The sequence below is a fragment of the Labeo rohita genome, chromosome 3 (genome assembly GCF_022985175.1).
Source record: "Labeo rohita strain BAU-BD-2019 chromosome 3, IGBB_LRoh.1.0, whole genome shotgun sequence".
Classification (NCBI taxonomy): Eukaryota; Metazoa; Chordata; class Actinopteri; order Cypriniformes; family Cyprinidae; genus Labeo; species Labeo rohita.
Window position 1 is genome coordinate 25251519 of NC_066871.1, and position 24221 is coordinate 25275739.

At 36.1% G+C, this 24221-nt stretch overlaps 1 protein-coding gene across 2 annotated transcripts in view; it reads right to left on the reverse strand.

The window, feature by feature from the left end:
* The window catches only part of doc2a (double C2-like domains, alpha), a 46339-nt gene that overhangs the window by 3168 nt on the left and 18950 nt on the right, over positions 1–24221 (reverse strand). For both annotated transcript variants that reach the window (XM_051106538.1, XM_051106537.1), the window contains 4 exons: positions 20967–21026; positions 3064–3248; positions 2235–2316; positions 1023–1119 (listed from right to left, as the gene is read on the reverse strand). In XM_051106538.1, coding sequence (XP_050962495.1) covers positions 1023–1119; positions 2235–2316; positions 3064–3248; positions 20967–21026 — 424 coding nt within the window. The remainder of the gene's footprint in view (positions 1–1022; positions 1120–2234; positions 2317–3063; positions 3249–20966; positions 21027–24221) is intronic.

The window sequence follows — 24221 nt, forward strand, 5'->3', positions numbered from 1 at the left end:
CCTGAGTGCGGCGCTCACAGGTGCCTCATTTTTAAAGGGGTGATGAACTAAAAAAAACAAAATTGGCTTTATCTTTTGACATATAAGAGGTCATTGTACTATAAAAACATCCTGTAAGTTTCGTAACTCAAAACGTTGTTGTTAGTCTAAAAACAGCTTATATTAAAGGCAGTCTGTCAAAACGACAGGTTTTGGAATGTTCTACTCTATGATGTAATAGTGTAGATAAGCACCGCCTCCGCAGAAGAAGATCAACAAGGCTGTCTGTTTAGCCCCGCCCACAGATTCGCTCATGTTTACCAGTGAGGCGAACGTGCAGGTCTAAGCAGAAACTAAATGATAAAGATGGCTCTGAAAACAACAGGATGCTGTGCAGTGCCAAAACAGTCTTTGCATTGCCTTCCTTTTGATCCCAACATTAGGAAACAGTGGATGAACTTCCAGACCACACCAGTAAGAGCTCGTCCCTTTGTTAACTTCATTTTATCGCTGATTAGTTTACAATTACCCATAGCGTCAGGAACGCAATGCTCATTCCCTTATCTCAGGGAATCGAGGTTACAACAGGAGTGACACAATTTGATGTGGGATTTTCAAAATTGAAACTAAAAGACGATGATGTGCCGCCTATATTGGGTCCGACAATCATGTTGCTCAAAAGTGTGAGTAACTGTTTTCATTACGTAGTCACTATTGCTTTGTCTCTTCTTACAGATTGTTTGATATGTACTGAGTTGTGTTTTAAACCTAAATCACAGCGGCATCCATCTATGAGAAATGATAGCATCATAGAATCATAGTAGTGGGCATTTACTTCGAGTCTACATTATGTTAAATTATGTTTTTTGATGTAAAAATCTTCATAACATCATAAGTGGGCCTCAAAAAACAATACAAAATAAAAAAACAAAGGCAGTTCAAGACCACTTTAAAGATGAATAATGGAAACGCAGTGCAGTGGAACACAAAAACATGTTCATTACATTAACTCATTACAACACGTAATAACAGCATACTCTCACCTATGAAATCGTTGGATCTTCCCAGATCATAGTCCCATACTGTGACCTCCAGTGTCTTATGGACCAGTTCAGATAGAGAGATCTCATAGAAAAACTCCTGTGGGTGGTAAAATATGACGCATATTATCACAGCAGTTCAATAGTTTCAGTACCTTATCAGAAGAATAGTTTGTTCTCATTTGATCAACCCTTTGGCCAAAGCCCAAAATGTTTTTTTTTATTCATTGTCACTTTTGATTTCCCCTAATTCATTTCAAAGGACATTTTTAAACACAGAAAGATCTCATATGCATCATCCTGACAGCTCCGAAGCCACCTGGGGAATGATCAAAATATTAAACCCCATGAAAAGTTGCTTCAAAAACAAATGACATTCGGTAGTTCAGCCAAACAGATGTTCTCGTCTGCGGCTTTCACACCCACTGACTGAAACCTGGCATGTGGCTGAATGAAGGGGAAAAAGAACATTTATGCAATAGAAAGCAATACATTTTAAATGGAGGCTGCTTTCTGGGGTATTCGAATTAAATCATGCTGGGATCACAGGGATCAAACCACAAGACCTTCCTCTTCTGACCTCTACCCATCCCTCCCCCCTGAGCCAAAGGCATGTTCAAACAGTTCATAAAAAAGAAACTGGAGCATTTTCTAAATATAATATGCGCTGTTGTTCCCGCCTCTTATTCCTCCCAGGAATTTTCAGCACCCTCATGAACAGTTTTGATGTGATATGATATCATGGTTTTGCTGAGTGGGGGTCCTGTGGAGCAGGGGGCAGACCTGCTTTTAAGCAGATAGTGGCGTGTGAGATTGGAGTGAGCAGCCTTCAGTCTGAGCCAGCGAGTAATTATGCGGCCAATCTGGGTGTGTGTTACTTCTGAGTGAATGGAAACAAAACACTTAGCCTTACTGGTGATCGCCCGCCGCCCACATGATAGAGCGCGCGTGAGACAGACGGGAAGGAGGAGAGGGAGAAACAGAGAAACGGAGGACATGACTGAAATGAGAAACGTACGACATGGTCATGAAAGACAAGAGTGCGTTTAGGTGGAGGTCTTCTGGGAATGTGAGCAAGAACGCAGCGCAAAGAAATATTAGACCAGACATTTCATTAACACTCAAAACGCTTGTGAGGCGCACGACACACACGCGCGCACGTGTAATGAAATGAGCGTGCCGTGCTCCCCGGCAGTTCGTCAAACACATCCATACCTCATTGAATTCGGGGTTAAGGGTCTTTTTAATCACTGCCGTTTTGTGTTTGGATTTCTTCTTAACATCTGGCTTCAGGTATCTGGAAAGAGAAAGGCAGATGGAAGAACAAAGTGAGGGCCGTAGGAAGAGCAGGACAGTGGGAGAGCGGGAGATTAAAACAAGCGGCACCGCTGGCGCAAGCATACGAAACGGACTCCGGACACATTCGTACCAAGCTGTTTGCTTTTCAGCTTTTGCCGTGACGTCCCACAGGCTTCCATAAAAATTTGATTTGCTTTATGTACTGCTGGTAACTCTCACCCACCATCCCCCAAGACACACAGTTAGAATATAGCTTTGATCCTGAGGAAAAGAGAGAATGTGTATGTGTGTGTTTGTGAAAGGAATGGGAGAGAGAGAGAGAGAGAGTGACTGGAAGGGACGTGAGCGTGGGTGGGGGTCCTGTCTGTTCTTATGCCATTTTGCCTAGGGAGGAAGAACTGTTTGGGAGCGTTTATTTTAATACATGATGTGAGAAAAATAATGAGAGATTAGAGAGGAGCACAAATGAGAGAGTGAGAAGCAGAGACACATCAGAGGAAAGACGTAGGACGTACAGAGATTTTTTTTTTAGCCTTATTATACTGTCTCCTTTTCTCTCTCTGTCGTTTTACGGTTTCTCCTACTCGCTCTCCACCTCTGAGAGCTGTTTGTGGCACCTCCCTTCACAACCGGAGTTCTTTATCCTTTGCCCTTTTTATTTTTGCACTTTTTTTCGTGTTTCTCATGAAGCTTTCGGGATCCAAAGCAAGTGTCTTTTCGCTCAGTGTTGTTGCATAAATCTCACGTTTTCACATAGGGATCTGAGAAGCCGTTGACATCCATGGCTGCCAGATGGGCACAGCGTAGCACTCCGACGTACAAGCCTCCACGTCGGCCCTCTGCTTCGCCCTCTGCAGGTGGGGGTAGGAACTGCAGTGAGAGCAACAGACGGCCCCTCTCTTCCAAACTGGTCATTTGTTCATTCTCCCACTGCAAGAAAGAACAAGTGAACGTTAGGTCCAAAAATGTATCTAGATTAGGCAATTCCTAAAGGAAATATCAGTGGTTGCATGGAATCATGTTGAGGTTTTAGGTAGGCTTAGGTTTAAGGCTTAAATGATGCGCATATCAAATGTCGAATCGTGCCTTGTTCACAGTCGGTTACGTGGGAATCAACACAGTCACTGTGTGGAGGAAAAGCAGCTATATATGGATACATATACAAATAGAGATGCAAAATGTTCTAAAATCCATCTCGGTTAAAAATGAGATAATGATACTGAGTGAATGCTCTCGACACAGTATACGTCCATCAAATACTTTTACTTCAAACTCGCTAAAACCCAGCCTCAGCCCAATCAGAAGTACTTATGTATAGGGTACCTATACATAGGAGCCTGATAAAAATGCTTATTTTAAAGACAAACGTCAGATGGACTGAACTCTTCAAATGGAAGTCAAGGTTTTGTATGCAAATAGTTGTAAGAAAGAAGATTAATCACATCTCAGTATGCAAATATTTTGATGACACCATCACTGTTGGTTTCATTCTATCAGTGTAAGTCGACGGAAGATTTTTTCTTGAGCTGTGTCTTGAGCTCATTATGAATCAAAATATCAAAAACACAAATTTGGACACTAGCAAGAGCCTTGATCTATTAAACATTAAAGGGATAGTTCACCCAAAAATGAAAATTCTGTCATTAATTACTCAACCTCATGTCATTGCAAACCTGTAAGACCTTTGTTTATTTTCAGAACACTTATTAAGATATATTTAATGAAATCTGAGAGTTTTCTGACCCTGCATAGACAGAAACACAACTACCACGTTCAAGGCCCAGAGAGGTAGTAAGGATATTGATAAAATAGTCCATGTGACATCAGTGGTTTGTGTACAAAAAAAACTGTAGGGGAATGTACAGTTAAAACCCAAGGACTAGATGAACAAAGACCAGGAGTCAGAGATGCAACCAATTGAAGAATAATTTACTGAAGAAAATAGTTTGCAGTTTTATCAGCAGAATTCAGCTTCAACACTCTCGATGAAGTTCGTAGGCTGCTTTGCATACACTCTCATTACAACAGTAGTTATACTCTAACAGAGGTCACTAACTACGTCATTACTTAGGTAAAATTATTCTGGTTGGTCAAAGCATAGATAAACAGACAATCTCCACACATGGACGTAAGCATATCTTCAGTGATTATTTAGGTGTCAAGCAATCAGAGGTCAGACGCAATAGGTCTCTCCAGAGATGTATATCTATCACTCTGGACATCAGGGTGATGGCACATGACGTTTCCTCTTAGGGCTTTCTCTGCATCTAGCTGCAAAGACAGACATTCACACATATTCGCAGAGAACACTTATCTGTACTTCAAGGTTGCTTGGCTCTGCCCTGGATCTTATCAAATATGGTTAACTACACACACAATGAGAGCCGTTTCTTAGCGAGTGAAAAGACAGACCAAATCCATATTCAACTTCTTTTATAACATGCATAAATGTTCTAATCACGTGTTGGTTGCATAGATGGCATGTCCTGATGACCCCTTGTGTCATGGCACTATGACCATTCTTACCATAGTCTATCACTACTAATATTTGTTTTACCTGCTAACTTTATTAAATCATCAAACAGTCTAGGAGGTTAATAATAACACAAGAAATAATAATTCATATTATTATGAAGTCCAAGTTTGATCCAGAATTCCACTCCATCAAAAGAAAATAAGAACTTTATTCAAAGAAGTCTTCTTTTCTGTGTCAGTCTTCGACGCAAGTTCATGAGAGCGTCATGACTCATGTAGAACGTCCATCTCTGTAAGTTCATTGTCTGTATATTCTGGTTCAAATAAGTAAGGCTTGGCAAAAAATTGCAGGTCATCCTCTCTGTCAAAATCTTCAGTGTTTATGAACACTGTTTTATGTACAGTGTGTGTCATCTTCTGCTTGTAAACAAGGCACAGTGCATCCAGGTTCTATGTCAGAACGCCGGCTCCTGTGTTGTTGTACTCTTGTGATCACATGTTGAAGACTGACACAGAAAGAAAAAATTGTTGAATAAAGTCATTACTTTTGTTGTTGTTTTTTGTGCAAAAAAATATTCTTGTAGCTTCATAACATTATGGATGAACCACTGATATCACATGGACTATTTTAACAATGTCCTTACTGCCTTTCTGTGTCTTGAACGTTTCAGTTGTGTTGCTGTCTATGCAGAGTCAAAAAACTCTGGGATTTAATCAAAAATATCTTAATTTGTGTTCTGAAGATGAACGAAGGTCTTACAGGTTTTGGTACAACATGAGGGTCAGTATTTAATGACAGAATTTTCACTTCTGGCTGAACTTTCCCTTTAAGGACAGCAAAACTGTATTCATTCTTCTATATCCTTCTGGTATGATTTGTTTTGCGACATCCATTTTGTAGAAATTTTTGTGTGTTTTGGTGACTTGGAGCTATTTTAACAGTGGGACAGCCATAAAAATGTCAGACTCCCTGGGGTAGTGCACTTACTACTGGACTAGGGAGCAGATTGAGACACACTCTTAATTTCCTAAAATATGTGTTTTATAGAAGGAAATAACAGTTGTTTGAAGGTATCCAAAGAATAATGTTGAGGTTTTAGGTAGGCTTAGGTTTAAGGCTCAAATGATGCACGTATAATATGCCGTATCACGCCTTGTTTATGATCGGTTACACAAGAATCAGCACAGTCACTGTGTGGTGGAAGTGCAGCTATATATGGCTGGAAGTCAAGACCAGTCAGAATTTCGTAGGCATTTTAAACATTCCATAAATGAAAGAATTTAAATAATTAATCTTGAGCTGTGTCAATATGTTCACTTTTGAATCAGAATAGCATGAACAAATTTGGGCACTAGAAAGTGCCTTGATCTACTAAATATTCAGGCATGTTTACAGGCAAGGGATAGTTCACCCAAAAATGAAAATTCTGTCATTAATAACTCACCCTCATGTCATTCCAAACCCGTAAGACCTTCGTTCATCTTCAAAACACTAATTAAGATATTTTTGATGAAATCTGACAACTTTCTGACCCTGCATAGACAGCAACACAACTGACACGTCCTTACTACCTTTATGGGCCTGGAAGCATTTCAGTTACACTGCTGTCTATGCAGCATCAGAAAGCTCTCAGATTTCATCAAATATATTTTATTTTTTTGTGTTTCAAAGATGAACGAAGGTCTTACGGGTTCAGAATCACATGAGGGTGAGTACTTAATGACAGAATTTTCATTTTTGGATTAACTACCCCTTTAATGTTTAATAGATCAAGGCCCATGCTAGTGGCCAAATTTGTGTCTTCGATATTCTGATTCATAATGAGCATAATGAGACACAGCTCAAGAATAAAGTTTAAAAATCTTCCATCGACTTAAATTGATGAAATGTTGAAATGTAATCAACAGTGATGGTGTCATCAAAATATTTGCATCCTGAGATGTGATTTCAGTACAAATTTGGGCACTAGAAAGGGCCCTGATCTACTATACATTGGGGCATGTTTACATGGTTTCAAATGGTAAAGATATTTATGGACAACAACTGTGTACATTAAGACATGACTGATATACTTTTGGTATGCATGTTTGGTAAACAATTTATTTTGGTGGAATTTTGGTGCTTTGGAACTATTTTGACTGCCATATGGGACAAAACGGACAGCCCTAATCTCCTTGGGGTAGCGCACTTACTACTGGACTAGGGAGCTGATTGAGACACACCCTTAATTTTTTTAAGTGAAAGCAGAACTAAAATAATAAATAGCTCACCTAAGATTGTAGTAGATCTACAAAGCAATGTTTGAAGGGATTCTGGACTAAGCGTTCATGCTAAATTACGTTTAAAACATAAAGTTAGAGGTTTAAAACAAACCCTAACCAGGAATATCATTTCCATGCTGTCTTGCAAGCATTGTAATAAATCATCCATATTAAAAGTGACTGTGTAGGAGACTCAGTACACAGCATACAACTAAACCAATGACAAGGACTCCCTCTGGGTAAAATCTGATAATCTTCACATGTAGAATAATTATAAGCAGCTGGTTATGTATGTAATGTTGTTAGTGTAATGTGACATCTATGCACTAGGCTCATTTTTCAATTATGGCAGTCTGTTGTTTTTTTTAATCACATCCTGTGCAAAATTTCCTTAAATGAAAAACTAATATTGATTCTAATATAAGAGAAGGATAAATCTGTCTTAAAATGGAAAATCTCTATTTAAGCTCTTGTAGTCCTCTGCAAATGCTCTATGATGACTTGCTTGATTCAGACTCATCTTCTACCACACACAGACAGTCATTTATCATTTTCTCTTCCCGGTCTGTTTAGGCTTACAGCTCAGCTTCAGTGGCTTTTAAAGCGGAGAGCGGAAAGATCTAAGCACAGCCTCTTCAGGATTTTGTGAGATATGGAGACTTAATGAGACATAATTGTCTGATTTGGTGCTATGCTTACACACACACACACCACACATTAGTAAGGCTTGAGAGTCTCTTATTTGAATGCACATTAATAATGCATGCAGAGAATGCTCAAGTGTGACTCTGAATATTCAGTGCTTACACCGCAAGAGCAACAATATTTACATGAAATATTCGATAATCCATCTGTATGGATTATAAACGTTCATTTTATTAGTGATCTCGGTCAGGAGGGATAAAAGAGTGTAATGGGGAAGATTAGAAGTTTAGACTGATGCAGAGAGGAAGCACAATAAAGAGCACAGCTACGTGTGTCATTTCTGTTATAAAGTAGTTTCATGCCTGCAAGTCTAAATGTATTAGATAAAATATTAAACTCAAAATTTTTTTTTTAGATGTAAATCATATTAGTTCCATTTTTATCTTCTCATAATATCAAAATTAATTGAACACACAGGTACATTTTAAACAATTTCACTTTGATTTGAACGATGCTGCTATTTTTGCCAGGTCCCAGTGCGGTCTGCACTAATAAAAGAAAAACTGGCAGTTTATTAAGAAAGATTTCAAGTGTTCCTTAATTTTTCTCTCTCTAATTAAAATCATTTTAAGAAACACATTGGATTTTTTTGTATCCGAAGTTTAACTTGCTTCCCTATTAATTTTATCTCTTATCCCTTACAGATAAACACCACATCTTTAATGACATTTAATGAAAACAAATGCACAAATGTAAGTCAATACTAACAATGATTATGATTTGATGATTTCTGTATTGTTTTGTGGTAAGGTTTGTCTCACCTGAAAACAATCCATATTGTCCAATAAAATGGCAGTAACCAGCAAGATATACAGTCATGTTAAAAAGTTAGGACACCCTATTGAATTCCATGGTTTCCGTATCAGGACATCATTAAAAAAATTGGTCCTTGGCAGGTCTTAAAATTTCAAAAATAAAACCTCAGATGAACAACAACACATGACAAATTGCACCGTGTCGTTATTTGCTGAACAAAAACAAAGCCAGAATGGAAAAGCCATGTGTGACAAAGTTAGGACGCCCTTACTGTTAACATTGGAATTAAGAGGGTAAATAACAGTCAAGCACTGCTAAACAAATACCTTTGATTAACTGATCATCAGCAAGTCTGAGCGCCTCTATAAAAGCATAAGCTTTGGCAGTTTGCTGGTCTTGAGCCTTCAGGTGTGTGTTAACACAATGCCAAGGAGGTAAGACATCAGCAATCATCTTAGAGAAGCAATTGTTGCTGCCATCAATCTGAGAAGAGTAATACGGCCAATTCCAAACTATTTGATGTTATTCACAAGTGGAAGACATTTAAAACAGACATCTCTCCTTCACTGTAAACCCTAATGCTGTCTTTACTTATACAATCAAGTAATGTTGACTAAACATTACTTAAAATTTTGCATTTTGGACCTATTACTTAAAAATATGAGTTCATTTAACTTATTTACTATCAAAATGCATAAACTTAAGATTTCAAGTGTTGTGAGCTCAAAATCATGATTAATCATTTGAAAAAAAAATCATTTTAAAAAGTCATCTTGAATGTTGAATTTTCAATACAACTGAAATATTTGAGAGAACATCACATAAGCTGACTTCATAAATTAATGTTGATTTTCCTGAAAAGGTTTTTTTTTTTTTTTTTTTTTTTAAATACTCACCATTATAGTGAATAGTGTTACTTTTGGTTGGGCACTTGGAACTTTGTTTATATTACTATAGTTTTCTTTCTGTTGTTGCAACAATGCGGCATGAAATCAGAGTTCTTTGATTTCAAAGAAAGAAAAGTAATAAATAGATTGCTTTTAGAAGGTGATCTATATTCTAATTAAATCATTAGGTTTTTTAAGATAATTAGGTAATTAAATCATGAGTGTTTTTCATGCTGATTAATGATTTTACAATTTTACTGATTTTCTTTTTTTTTATAAACACTATAAGAAGCTTTTAACTGCATTTATATAATCTTTTAATATTTGGGGTAATGTGCGTGAGTCACACACAGACTTCAACATTCAGCATGTGAATCACAACAATGGTAACAACTCAATTTTATTTATTTTTATTAACTATCAATAACCATTTTATGAGCTTTTTTTGTTGTGCTACTACTGACATGACTTGCAGTCAACTATAAGAACATTGTTTAACAGTTTTAAGTTACATTTTCATGTTGAGTTAACTTAAATATATAAGTACACTTAAAAAAATGAATACCAAGTGAACACAATCGTTTAAGTACATTAAATAAGTGCTAAGTTTGTTGAACTGAATGATTTAAGTACAGTCTACAAAACCGCCAAGTTAAATAAACTTAAATATGCAAGTTTTGGAAGATTCCATTACTCAATTAAATTGAGGCAACGAGTTTACTCAATCAATTTAGTCCAATTAACTTATTAGGGTTTTCAGTGTTCCAGTAGTGGTCGTCCCAGAAAATTCACCCCAAGATCAGACGGTGTAAAGCTCAGAGAAATGGCAGACAACCCAAGAACTACACCTCAGACTCTACAGGCCTCAGTTAACATGTTAAATGATAAAGTTCATGACAATACCATTAAAATATGGGACAAAAATGGCATGTTTGGAAGGCTTGGCAGAAGAAAGCCTCTTCTATCTAAAAAAAACATTGCAGCACAGTTTAGGTCTGCAAAGTTGCATCTGAACAAAACACATGTCTTCTAGAATAATGTCCTTTGAACAGACGAGACCGAAGTGGAGATGTTTGGCCATAATGTACAGCGCCAAGTTTGGTGAAAACCTAAAGAGCATATCAGCACAAACACCTCATACCAAAAGACAAGTATGCTGGAGGAGGGCTGATCATTTTGGGCTTGTTTTGTAGCCACAGGACCTGGGCACCTCACAGTCATTGAGTTGACCATGAACTCCTCTGTATATCAAAGTATTCTAGAGTCAAATGCAAGAGCATCTGTCTGACATCTAAAGTTGGGACAAAACTGGGTCATGCAACAGGACGATGTTCCCAAGCACACCAGCAAATCTACAACAGAATCGCTGAAAAGAATCAAGGTGTTGCAACAGCCCAGTCAAAGTCCAGAGCTCAAATGCTTAAGCAAATGCCCACAAACCTCAATAAACTGGAGCAACGTTGAAAAGAAGAGTGGTCCAAATTCCTCCAGAATGATGTGAGAGACTGATAAAGTCACACAGAAAATGAATGCTTCAAGTTACTGCTGCTAAAAGTGGATCTACAGGCAGTTGACTCACAGGATGTCCTAACTTTGTCACACATGGCCTTTCCCTCTTGGCTGTATTTTTCTTAAATAAATAATGACACAGTGTGATATGTCATGTGATGAAGTTTATCTGAGGATTTATTTTCCAAATTTTAAGACCTGCCAAGGAACAGATATTTTTTTTATTATGTCCTGATACAGAAAACCATGGAATTCAATAGGGTGTCCTAACTTTTTCACATGACTGTATCTTCAAAATGGTGAAATTCCCAACACTGTAACTCTCAATCCCTTGCTAATAAAGAAATAGCACCTTATCTATTTCTGCATGTCCATCCTGTTAGCAGTACAGGGAAAATTCTTTAAAAATGTAACAGGTTACAAATTACAAATGACCCTATTTAAAATAGTGTAACTATGTCAATTCCTTTATTCAAGCAATGTAACTGATTACATTTAATTACTTTTAAAATTTAAATTTATTTTAGTTCTTCCTTTCTATTTTTTTCTAAACTGTTACTCATTTTCAAACATTTAAAGCAGGCAGGGTTAATCTTACAGTAGTACTCTCCACTGATTACTGTCAGACTTTCAAAACCCTTCATCACTTGAATTAAGATATAATAATTTAATTTTGAAGCACAGCCTTCACAAAATTAAAATTTAGCACCTTCGAGATTGTTCTAAGGTGAAATACAGGTTTAAAAGCACGATATATCAGGATATGGAATGAACAGGATATAGTTTAATAGATATGATACTGTTTTTGATATTAAATTTTTCGCATAGCTATGACCGAAAACACTGGCATCTAACAAAAAACAGTTAATTTAAAAAATAAAGCATACAGACAAACCCAAATAGGAAATTAAACAGTTATCAAATAAGCATGTGTCCTATTCTGTGTCCTAAACTCCTGAAACTTTCTTGTATTTTAGAGCAGTCAATGTTGGAACAAAATCAATCAAATCTGTATGTGTGTGAAAATATTTAGATGTAACCCCCCTTTAATTACACATTTTTCTCAGTAACTATAACAGATTACAGTTACATTTATTTTGTAATTAAATTACGTAACTATGTTACATAACTAGTAACTCCCCAAAACTGCCTGTCAGGTTCCATCGTATTGTTTTTCATGCTGCTGTGCAGGTAATCAACGTATAATTATAAAATTTAAGGGAGTTTCTGTCAGTCTGTTATACCCTTTCACAGAAATACTATAATCTATCAGAATTTAAACATTTTCAGTGACATAATAACATTGGAAATTATTTCTCTGGCTTTTATGAGGGAAGTGTAATATCTTTGCATATGAAAATTCACAAAGAAAGCAGTAAGCTGTATATCTGTCTTTCATACTATATTCCTGCCTTCCTTTGTTTTATGCCATCGCTCTCTCTCCATCTCTCTCCCAGCTGCACCCTCGGTAACCAGCAAAAGGACAGGATCAATAGGGTAATCATCACAGTGTCTCACTCCCTCTGTTTGTTTTTCTAAAATGAGCCTTGTTATTTCTAGTTCTTTACCTTGCACTTTGAAATTCCCCTTACCTGCCACATTGTGTGTGTGTGTGTGTGTGTGTGTGTGTGATTGTGCTGGGGTTGCGGGTGTGTTTGCCCATTAGTGAGAAGCATGCCAAGCCAAACCTGATGCTGGCAAGTGTGATGTTTCATTAATATAATTGTGTGGGGACAGATACAGATAGTGTGTGTGTGTATATGAGCGAGACAGAGCTGGAGTGAGTAAAAGTTGCATTGCCAGACCTTCATTAATTTAACAGTGAAGAGACACACACAGATAGTGGGCAGACAGAGGGGCGACCCCTGCGTTATAAACAGACAACTCATAATGCAAACAGCGAGGAGAGCAGCCCAGCTGTCTAATGCTCAGGAGACAGACAAAATAGCCGCACATATAATTCCCTGCCGCATGAGGTCAACTACACTAAGAACCGCCACTTACGGTCTGCTGCAATTGTTGCCGTTTCCCACTCGTGGATTTGTACGCTTGCACGAGGGCATATAAATATGCGATGTTGAGATAAAAATGCATACCTCAGGGGGAAGAATAGATTTTGTTTCCAGTATTTGCATAAATATGAAATGTTAGGTATGATAAAAATGTTTCAGTATAATCGAGGGCACAGGTTTGATTTTGACATCGTTGGGGACATAAAAGCAGCCCTCTGCCTGTTTGTGCTTTTATGGTTGACTTTTGACCACAATTTCATGTCATGTAAAGCATTTATTTATGGTAGCCGACACACTCGTAACTCATAAAGACAGCTTTTATGTCAGTATGTTCAATAGACATTACATTTTGATTAATAGAAAACGTTTACAAATTATCCTGGCAGTTTAACAGAGACCGCATAATAACACTTAATAACAGGGGGATTTTTAATTATGCTGTACCTCATTATTGTAATATCATAAATAAATTAGACCAATGATTATTTTGAAAGAAAACAAGCCCTGGGACACTCTTATTTCAATGTTGTCTTCAGCAACAGATTGCTTTGGACATTCAGGTTAACAACGTTAAAGGAATAGTTCACTCCAAATTTAAAACTTCCTGATAATTTACAAGAAATTAGGGTTTTTGAGGAAAACCTTCCAGGATTTTTCTCCATATGGTGGAATTCAATAGGGATCAATGGGTTGAAGGTCCAAGTTGCAGTTTCATTGCAGCTTCAAAGGGCTCTACACGATACCAGCCAAGGAATAAGGGTCTTATCTTATCAAACAATCAGTCATTTTATAACAAAAAAATTAAAATGAATATACTTTTTAAGCACAAATGCTTGTCTTAAACTAGCTCGGCTTCACGCATTACGTAGTCACAATGAAAAGGTCAAGCTTGACGTAGGCAGAAGTACTGACACAGTGTTTTCAAAGCAAACGTGCAAAAAAAAGTCAAACACCCTTTACATATAAAGGTAAAACAATGATGGCAAATGAGATTAAGTTTTTCACCCTACCCTACCTTTTTCTGAACCGAAGTACACAGATGAATAACTAACAGCGTGTGACCTTTCTAACGTGATTACGTAATGCGTGAAGTCATAGACGTGCATGGCAGAGCTAGTGCAAGATGAGCATTTGCGGTTAAAAAGTGTATCAATTTAAAATTTTTATTATTGTTTTTTTTATTTAAATGACAGATGGTTTTGCTAGATTCCTCGCCTGGGATTGTGCAGAGCCCTTTAAAGCTGCATTGAAACTGCAATTTGGACCTTCAACCCGTTGATCCCCATTGAAGTCCACTATATGGAGAAAAGTTCTGCAATGTTTTCCTCAAAAACTTAATCCAAATTATCAGAAAATGTTTATTCTGGAAGTGAACTAATGTTGTATGTTAAAGAAGGAAACTGAACTGCATGTATGTTTTAAACAATTAAGTTCTCAAGTAATGTCAATGGTTTGACCCACTTCAGCTGTTGCCAAAATTACAACTGTGCTTACATATAACTATATTTTAATTATTTGATCAAACTAATTTCTAGGAACAATCATAGATGTTGGTATGGAGAGGTCTCTAGCATCTTTACTGAATTCTATGCACTACACTCAGTACAATCAGATCTGTTGTAGCTCAATAACTCCAAATAAAATGCAAACATCATATAATAAGATCAGAAGTTTTTGCTAGAAAATCTTTGTGGAACAAGAAGCAGATGGTGGCATAGCAGTGGCTTTCCTCTGACAGTGCAAGTTTCAGCGACTAATTAAAATGCCAATGGCATTTCTGAATAGGATAAATTAATTTAGCGCGTTTTGAATGTTGTAGCTCGAAATGCTCAGGCTTTTGGCTGCTGTGCTCCGTGAGGTTTCAGTCTAATGACCCCCATCATGCAGATTCACTAATGATAATGAGAGGGTGTATCCAGCAGGTAAACAGGTGCGCAGAGAGGCTGGGTACACGCACACACATACCCGCACTAGCACAGCTTTCATATTCAGATTTGCGTGATTAGCAGGCAGATGGCATGGCACCAGTCATCAGCCTCCACCAGAATCTGTATGTATGCCAGTCATGACACCAAATCAGGAGCTTTAAATAAACATAGTGACTGTTGCGCCATAAACTCCGTCTGTGACTTTATAATCCTTCCTTTGCCTCTGGGGCATGTTCTCCGTTTTCTTCCTCCACCATTTACTTTTATTACATTTGCAATGCTCAGTTGTATTCAGCACTTCTTCTTCTTCTTCTTCTTCTTTTTTTTTTTTTTAAATAGTTTTCTAAAAATGAAAAGACTACTTTTCTTCATGACTTTCCAAACCTGTATGATGTCTTTTTTTTTTTTTTTAGAGAACAAGAGGAAACTATTTAGCTGAATGTCCAAGCTGCTCTTTTTAATAATATTGTATTGAATCTTTTAAAAAGTGCGCTTTGTAATAGTGTCAAATTACAAGTTTTACTTTAAAGTAGGGCTGTCACGTTTCTTCATTTCAATTAAAATATTTGGTTTTAAAAAATCCACGATTGCATTTTATCTGCGTTGAGTGACCAACAAAGCACCGGAAGTGGCACATTCCAAGGACAAGAATCCATAAAACGCATTACTAGACTGTTTTCCAAAGCTGCATGATATATTAAACTTATTTAAAAATCATAATAAAGCATAACGCTATTGTGAATTCATAAATGTTGTAATGTCCACTTATTCAAGAAATTACAGTGGCTGTAGCATTTCTTTCATAAAGAAATGGCCAAATATTAAAGATTATGTGGACATTTGAATTAAATGTTGTTTAGTCAATTTTAAACAAGTATCAGAACGCGCTGTAAAGTGTAAAAACAATTGTCAGGCCTTTGGCGCCTTCTGCAGGCATTTGTTATAATGCAAAATGTACATTAGTTCTATTGTTTATATTATATTATGTGTTTGTGACCCTGGACCACAAAACTAGTCACAAGTGTCAATTTTTCACAAGTGAAAATCTGGAATCTGAGGGTGCAAAAAAATCTAAATACTGAGAAAATCACCTTTAAAGTTGTCCAAATTAAGCTCTTAGCAATGCATATTACTAATCAAAAATTAAGTTTTGATATATTTATGGTAGGAAATTTACAAAAATATCTTTATGGAACATAATCTTTACTTCTAATATTCTAATGATTTTTGGCGTAAAATTAAAAAAAAAAAAAAAAAAAAAAAAAAAAAAAAAAAGATAATTTTTACCCATACAATGTCTTTTTGGCTACAAATACACCCATGCTACTTAAGACTGGTTTTATGGTCCAGGGTCACATTTTAAGTTTTGTTTAATAAAACCATATGATTACTTGTTTTTGATACTTTATTTTAACTAACTTATTGCTATATATATTTAAGTCATTGTAAAGGCTAATATTGGATAATAGGTCAAATTCATATTATCATTGTTAAATTTTAACTAAATATGGGTTTTTAAGTTGGGAAATATGATTTAAATTTGCAAATATTTTACTTGTGTACAAAATTTTGCATGATATGGCTCCATCTCCACTTAATGAATTTATTAGGCAAAATTATAATTTATCTACTAGAGCCACTACTAGAGGGGACTGTATAATACCACACAAAAGAAGTGCTTTTGGGCAGTTATTTTCTTATAGAGCAGTACATACCTGGAATACTATACGTATAGAACTAAGAAATATAACATCTTTTGCTTCCTTCTCTGAATCGATAAAAGGGTGGTTACTGGATAATCAAACATGTCTTCATAATTTGAAGTAGTGGTTTCTTGATTGCTTCTGGCTCTGTATGTGCAATTTTTTTTTTCTCCCTTTCTCCTCTTTGGTCTGTGACTATGTTTGCCAGAATATATGTTTTCTGTGTACTTGTGGACCATCAACCTGCCAGGGACTACAGATGAAAATTAGCCTGAATGGCTAAATCTGGCACATTTACATAGTAGACTTGTTTACTTATGTTAATTACTGTGCATTGTCCCTTTTGAAATAAAAATAAATAATAAAGGATAAAGAATGCTCCCTTAAATCTATTTTACCACCCAAAAAATTTAATTACTCAATTATTCGATTAATCGTCAGAATAATCGTTGATTACTTGATTACCAAAATAATCCTTAATGACAGCTAAATAAATAATTATGTTTTAATAATACTTTCACACTTTTAAGAAATACATTGTTAATTAACATACTAAATCAAATGTAAAGTACTTGATTATAATTTTAGCTGTTGTGTTGTTGTGATAACTGTTAAAAGTTACAATTACAGTAAATAAATTTAAAATGTTCTAAAAAGCAACTTACATATTTGGGATTACAAATATATTTAAAATCATGACACACAAGTTTCAATAGAAGTTGCATTAAAGTATATTTTACACACCATACATTGTCAGTAGATTCAGCAGTGCACTTTAACCATATTCAAAGACAATAGTAGTTATTAGGTTTATAGAAGTAGTTATGAGATTTAATATACTTAAGGACCTACTCACATAAGCACTCTAAAGCTCATCTAATTGCTTTAATATACATTCAAACTATAGGGGAGAGTGGGGTAAGTTGAGCCAGTGGGTAAGTTGTATCTTGGCAACTGTACACTTTTTCTATCATGTGACCATCTATTTTGGAATCACACATAATTTCTGTCAGACTGTGAAAAAGAAAAAACACATGGGAGGGAGTGGAAAGCACCCATTTACTAAAAAGTAAAGTAAAGTTTTTGGCTTGTCAAAATAAAATGTTAGCATAATAGATGTAATGGCTGTAGGTGATTTAGCAACACATAAAACCATGTAAATCATTTAGCTAAATATTAGCCTGAATTGGTAAGCTAGCTATTTTTTTCCAAAATGCCAGCTATGGGGCAAAGTGAGCCAAATGCTGTGGGTTAATGTGATATTACACAACTGGTTTAGTTGATCATATATGTGACCCTGGACCACAAAAACAGTCAAAAGGGTCCATTTTTTATTTATATAATCTGAAAGCTGAATAAATAAGTTTTACATTGTTGTATGGTTTAGGACAGGACAATATTTGGTCGAGATACAACCATTTGAAAATCTGGAATCTGAGGGTGCAAAAAAATCTAAATATTGAGAAAATCACATTTAAAGTTGTCCAAATGAAGTTCTTAGCAATGCATATTACTAATCAAAACGTTTTGATATATTTACTGTAGGAAACTTACAAAATATCTTCATAGAACATGATCTTTATGGTATAAAAGAAAAATTGATGATTTTGACCCATACAATGTATTGTTGATTATTGCTACAAATACACTGTAAAAAATAAAAAACACAATTTGTTGAGTCAGCTTAAAATTATTTGTTACCCTACAATTTTTTTTATGTTGACTCAACAAATTGTTTTTTACAGTGTACACCTGTGCTACTTATGGCTGGTTTTGTGGTCCAGGGTCACATACACTGTAAAAAATAAAAAACACAATTTGTTGAGTCAGCTTAAAATAATTTGTTACCCTGCTGCCTTAAAATTTTAAGTTCAGTCAACTAAAATAAGTTTAGTCAACTTGAAATGTTAAGTTGTACTAAGTAACAACTTAGATATTTGTGTTTGCTAAACTTAACCGATGGGTAAGTAACCCAGCTGCCTTAAAATTTTAAGTTGATTCAACTCAAATATCTAAGTTGTCCCTTAGTATAATTTAACATTTCAAGTTGAATAAACTTTTTTGAGTTGACTGAACTTAAAATTTTAAGGCAGCCAGGTTACAAATTATTTTAAGTTGACTCAACAAATTGTTTTTTACAGTGTAGGGACAAGTGCACCAAATCCTTCTCTGAGAACCAGAAGATGCTTTTTGCCACATCATAATCAAATATATCTTTCCACCTGTAGTCCCTAATAGTCTGTTTGGCATTGCATTCGACAAACCTGTCATGCCAAGAATCTTTTATATTTTTATGTAACTTAAATGTTTATTAGTTTCAGTGACAGTTATTCCTTTATTCTAATTCAGTTTTTATTTAATTGTACTTAAACTCTCTGTTTAGTCTGTTTTTGGGGGGGTTAAAACTTTGGTGTTCAACATATTGTTTCAGAAATGCAAACACTTAAAGATTAAAAATTAAACTTTATTTGGTTTTATTTTAAGTTAGCTTTAAAAAACATGTCTGTTTGGAAAATGAAATTTGATGATTAAGTTAGTTTTTAAAAGAAGTAAATTATCTTTAAACATGGGTTTGAGTCAGATTCAGTCAGATGGTCAGTTTTTAGTCAGATGGTTCATCTTACCCACTGACTCGGGTCAACTTACCCCTAACCTGGGGCAAATTGAGCCACAGAAACACTTTTTTTATAAGAAGCCATAATTTTAGAACCATTTGTCATTGATACATTCTGATCAAATTACTTCAGATACTTTCAGTGGACTTCTACCTCATTTTCCCTCTATCTTGAGGACCACATAAGTAAGAAATGGCTCATCTCACCCCACCTAATACATTTTCATTTAATTGCAATTAACATGCAATTAAGTTCATATAAACATTACATTCAGTTCACCTTCAAGCATATTATTAATTCCACACTAAGGTCTCTTGATACAGTTATACTAAAGTGTATTACTTTTCACAAAAATCACACTGAAGATCTTCAAAAATAATGCTTTGTGTTTCAGTCTGTTCCTCAAAGCTCTTGGGTGGTTTCAGATGACCTTACCTACATTAAAATTTTGCCTTACATCCCCTTTTGTTCTCTACGAAAGACAGTAAGGCCGGTTTCTAATGGCATGAGACTAAGTAAATGATTTTATTTGCTATAAATTGATTTAATTTTGGGGTGAACTGTCCCTTTAACATAATTTCATTTCAAACCACCCCCTGAACCATCACTGTCTCTGTGATCCCTCTAAGCAGTTCAGCCGTTTTCCCCTGTCAGTTCTAGTTCTCTTCCTCCAGAGACCCGTGAGTGTGTTGTCTGTCACTCATCTGGCACCCTCTGTCCATTCATAACCCCGTAACCTCTCGCTCCTTTTTTCTTCATCTTCCCTATCTATGCTGTCTGAGGCTTTCTCCTGTCTTTTTTTCACCCACATAATCTCTTCACTTCCTTTGAAAATGTTATTATTCTGGTCTCCGGAAATCTCTGTTGCTTTCAGGTGGGCGGCAAAGTGTTCTGCCGCCTCTGTCCTTTCAAATTTACCATTTATCTGTTTATTAATGAAAGAAATGAGAAACAGACTGAGAGACGAATACGAAATGCGTGTTTTAAGCAATAATCAAACGAATGAACGCGCAATCACAGTCGGTAAGTGGAAATCCTAATGTGGCTAGTGTCCATTTACGCGCTTTTCAGTACTGTTATGTCAGCTAATTAATATTCATGAGCCATGCTGATAAGCTCTATAATGTGTCCCCCCTGTTTCCAGATTGTTTCTACGTCTCTGGTTAAATCAAAAGAAATGGATCTGAATTCTCTCTCTCTCTCTGGCTCGCTGTTCAGCAGCTTCTGTCATGAAATTATCAACACTGGGCATTGGCAACGTAAGTGCTGTACAACACCAAGTTAAATAGAACAAATTGTATCTCATTTCTCTGGAGGCCACAGTGCCGTTCAGCTAATCTTATCCGTCATTTATGGATGCCACATTCGTTCTTGTTGACAGACAAGAGCAGGGATTTGCTTTAAATGCGGAAATGCGCAAATAGTACATCCACGCGCCTGCCCTTTCCTTAGCCGACCCCATCCTCCGCTTGTAATCCTTCTTGTGTCCTTTTTACTTTCTGGTATTTCTCATCACGGGGCGCCTAGCATGTTGAGAACAATTTTGGATGGTAATGAAAATGCTAATCGATTTCTTCCGTCCCACTTATCATAATGTGCTCAATGTTCTTATTGAAATGCAAATGAGTTTAGATCTCAATGTGAAAACATTTGAGTGAGAGAGCATTAATCAGCAGGCAATTATCAGTTTGTAATATTTAAAGCGTCGTTGCTAACTTCCATCCGGAAATGTCAGTGCTTTGTTAATTGTCCTTTTTGCTGGGAGAGAGACAGAGAAAAAACAGGTGGTAGAGTACCTCTCGTAAGTAACAGGAAATCCCTCGCAGTGCTGCTCCCATGGCTGTAGGAGAGGGAAGCTGGCAGATACGAAGAGAAAGGAGACAGAGATGAAGTTAGTAGAGTCTCTATGTATTCGTCACTGGCTACATTCATACAATCAGTGTTCTGCGCTGATAACAGATGTGACTCTCAAATTACTAAGATCAATTACTTGATCTTAGTGCTGCGTTTGACACTATAGATCATGACATACTAATAGATCGACTACAAAATTATGCAGGTATCCAAGGGCAGGCTTTAAAATGGTTTAGATCCTACCTGTCTGATCGCTACCACTTTGTTTATTTAAATGGGGAGTCATCTCAGTTATCACCAGTAAAGTATGGAGTGCCACAAGGATCTGTTCTAGGTCCTCTACTATTTTCAATATACATGCTGCCCCTTGGTAATATTATTAGAAAACACGGGATTAGTTTCCATTGTTATGCTGATGATACTCAACTATATATCTCAACAAGACCAGATGAAACTTCTGAATTATCAAAGTTAACAGAGTGCGTTAAAAATGTAAAAGATTGGATGACCAACAATTTTCTGCTATTAAATTCAGATAAGACAGAGATATTACTTATTGGACCTAAAAACAATACACAGAATCTTTTGACTTACAATTTACAACTAGACGGATGTACTGTTACTTCCACTACAGTCAAAAGCCTGGGTGTTATATTAGACAGCAACTTGTCTTTTGAAAATCATATTTCTCATGTTACAAAAACAGCATTCTTCCATCTTAGAAACATTGCCAAGCTGCGAAACATGTTACCTGTTTCTGATGCAGAAAAGCTAGTTCACGCATTCATGACCTCTAGACTGGACTATTGTAATGCACTATTAGGTGGTTGTCCTGCATCTTCAATAAACAAGCTACAGATAGTCCAAAATGCAGCTGCTAGAGTCCTTACCAGGTCAAGAAAATATGTTCATATTACCCCAATTTTAAAGTCTCTGCACTGGCTACCTATTAGGTTCCGCATCAGCTACAAAATAGCACTTCTTACCTATAAGGCACTTAACGGTTTAGCTCCTGCGTACCTAACTAGTCTTCTACCACGCTACAATCCATCACGCTCCCTAAGGTCACAAAACTCTGGACTGTTGGTAGTACCTAGGATAGCAAAGTCCACTAAAGGAGGTAGAGCTTTTTCACATTTGGCACCCAAACTCTGGAACAGCCTTCCTGATAACGTTCGGGGTTCAGACACACTCTCTCTATTTAAATCTAGATTAAAGACACATCTTTTTAGCCAAGCATTCAAATAATGCATCTCATAAACTTTTTCTGCAGCTATATCTGATCAAATGTTCATTTTAATCTTTTAGCTCTGGTTTAACAAACCTTCCTTTTCTTAGTTTGAACAGCAGCTACGCTAATTATGTTCCTATTTGTTCTCTGTTTTTGCCATGGGATTGACATCCCATGGTAACTAGGAATTCACAAGCTCCAGTGTGGATCCAGAACACTTAAGAAAAGATGATGCCAACCCTTCAGAGGACTTCAGATGATGCCAACCCTGAAAACATACAGCACTACCAAATTCTGCTACAAATTTATAGTGTTCTTTGTCTGTTTGATTACGTCATTAATTGATCTTTACCAGACATCTCTACCATATGTACATCAAGCTACTACTACATATATAGTAAAAATGTCAATTTGGTGTAAAGCTGCTTTGCAACGATATGTATCGTGAAAAGTGCTATACAAATAAATTTAAAAAAAAAACAAAAAAAAAAAAAAAATTGCCTTGTTCATACAACAGTAGATAAGAGCTGATTGAATGTCTGTAAGATCCCTGCTGCTCTGAAATGAGGAGGCAAGTCCTCACTGTTTTTAAATTTAAATTCATGTTACATTACACTTAATATTGACACACTTTTTGTTCAGTTAAAATAAATATACATTACACTATCAAGAAAGCAACAACAAAAATCAGTACAATTCAATTTGGTATTTATACACTAGAAAAGTTATTAAAGTTTTATTTATTTGAAAAAAACATAGCCTATATTTGTGACCTTGGACCAAAACCAGTCATAAGGATCAGTTTTTTGAAATTTAGATTTAGAACAATATTTGGCTGAGATACAACTATTTGAAAATCTGGAATCTGAGGGTGCAAAAAAATCAAAATATTGAGAAAATCGCCTTGTCCAGATGAAGTTCTTAGCAATGCATATTACTAATCAAAAATTAAGTTAAGTTTTGATATATTTACAGTAGGAAATTTACAAAATATCTTCATGGAACACGATCTTTACTTAATATCCTAATGATTTTTGGCATAAATAAATTTTGACCTATACAATGTATTTTTGGCTATTGCTACAAATATTCCCGTGCTACCTAAAGCCGGGCTCACACTGTGAGATTTTTAATAGTCCTTTACAAATGTTGCTTTTCAGACTGTATGAACATGAGGATCACGTCACACAGTGGGATCACATTGTCATTAATATCAGACTGTATGACAGTCAAGACGCATTAAAAACAGGTCAAGAAAACCTGTCCAGAGTTTTACATTATCAACCCATGCACGTTCAGTCACTGTGAGCTGCATTACACATGGCACTGAAATGTTGGCTATCATTAAGTTTATGAATGGCAGCATATTTAAGAAGAATAGTGTACGAAGCACTACACATCCAAATGGAAACAGCAGCGCAACTGGTGTTTATCATAGCAAAGGCAGCATATCATATGATTTCCGTGCGTGGCGGACGGGAATGCCAGAGTTTATGCACTTAGAAGAAATCTCTAGCATTAATTCTGATCATGGCTTGTCTTGAAAAACGTAGACAGTTTGATGTTCGTCGTAGGAGAAGTCACTCTGCAGAAGTGTGCGCCAAATCTTCTGACACTGCCAGAATTTCGTCGGAGGTAAAATTTGATCGCAACAGCCTTTAATCGGCTTTTTTAAGATTTTAGCCTAGGATTATAGGAATCTTTCAGGATTTTCAAAATTTCTCTCAGATGGCCAAATTGTGGTCAAAATTGCAGTGTGAGCCCAGGTTGGTTTTGTGGTCCAGGGTCACATTTATCAACAAGTTGCTTTTTAAGCATTTTTACATTTATTTCAAAGTAACTATAAGAATAGTAACACATTTCATACTTTATGTACATTTTTTTAACTAATGTTCAGCTGTTCTTTTTTAAGTCAACTTATTTTTGGATCATCAGTCATCAATGCTTTAATGGCCACAGACACAAG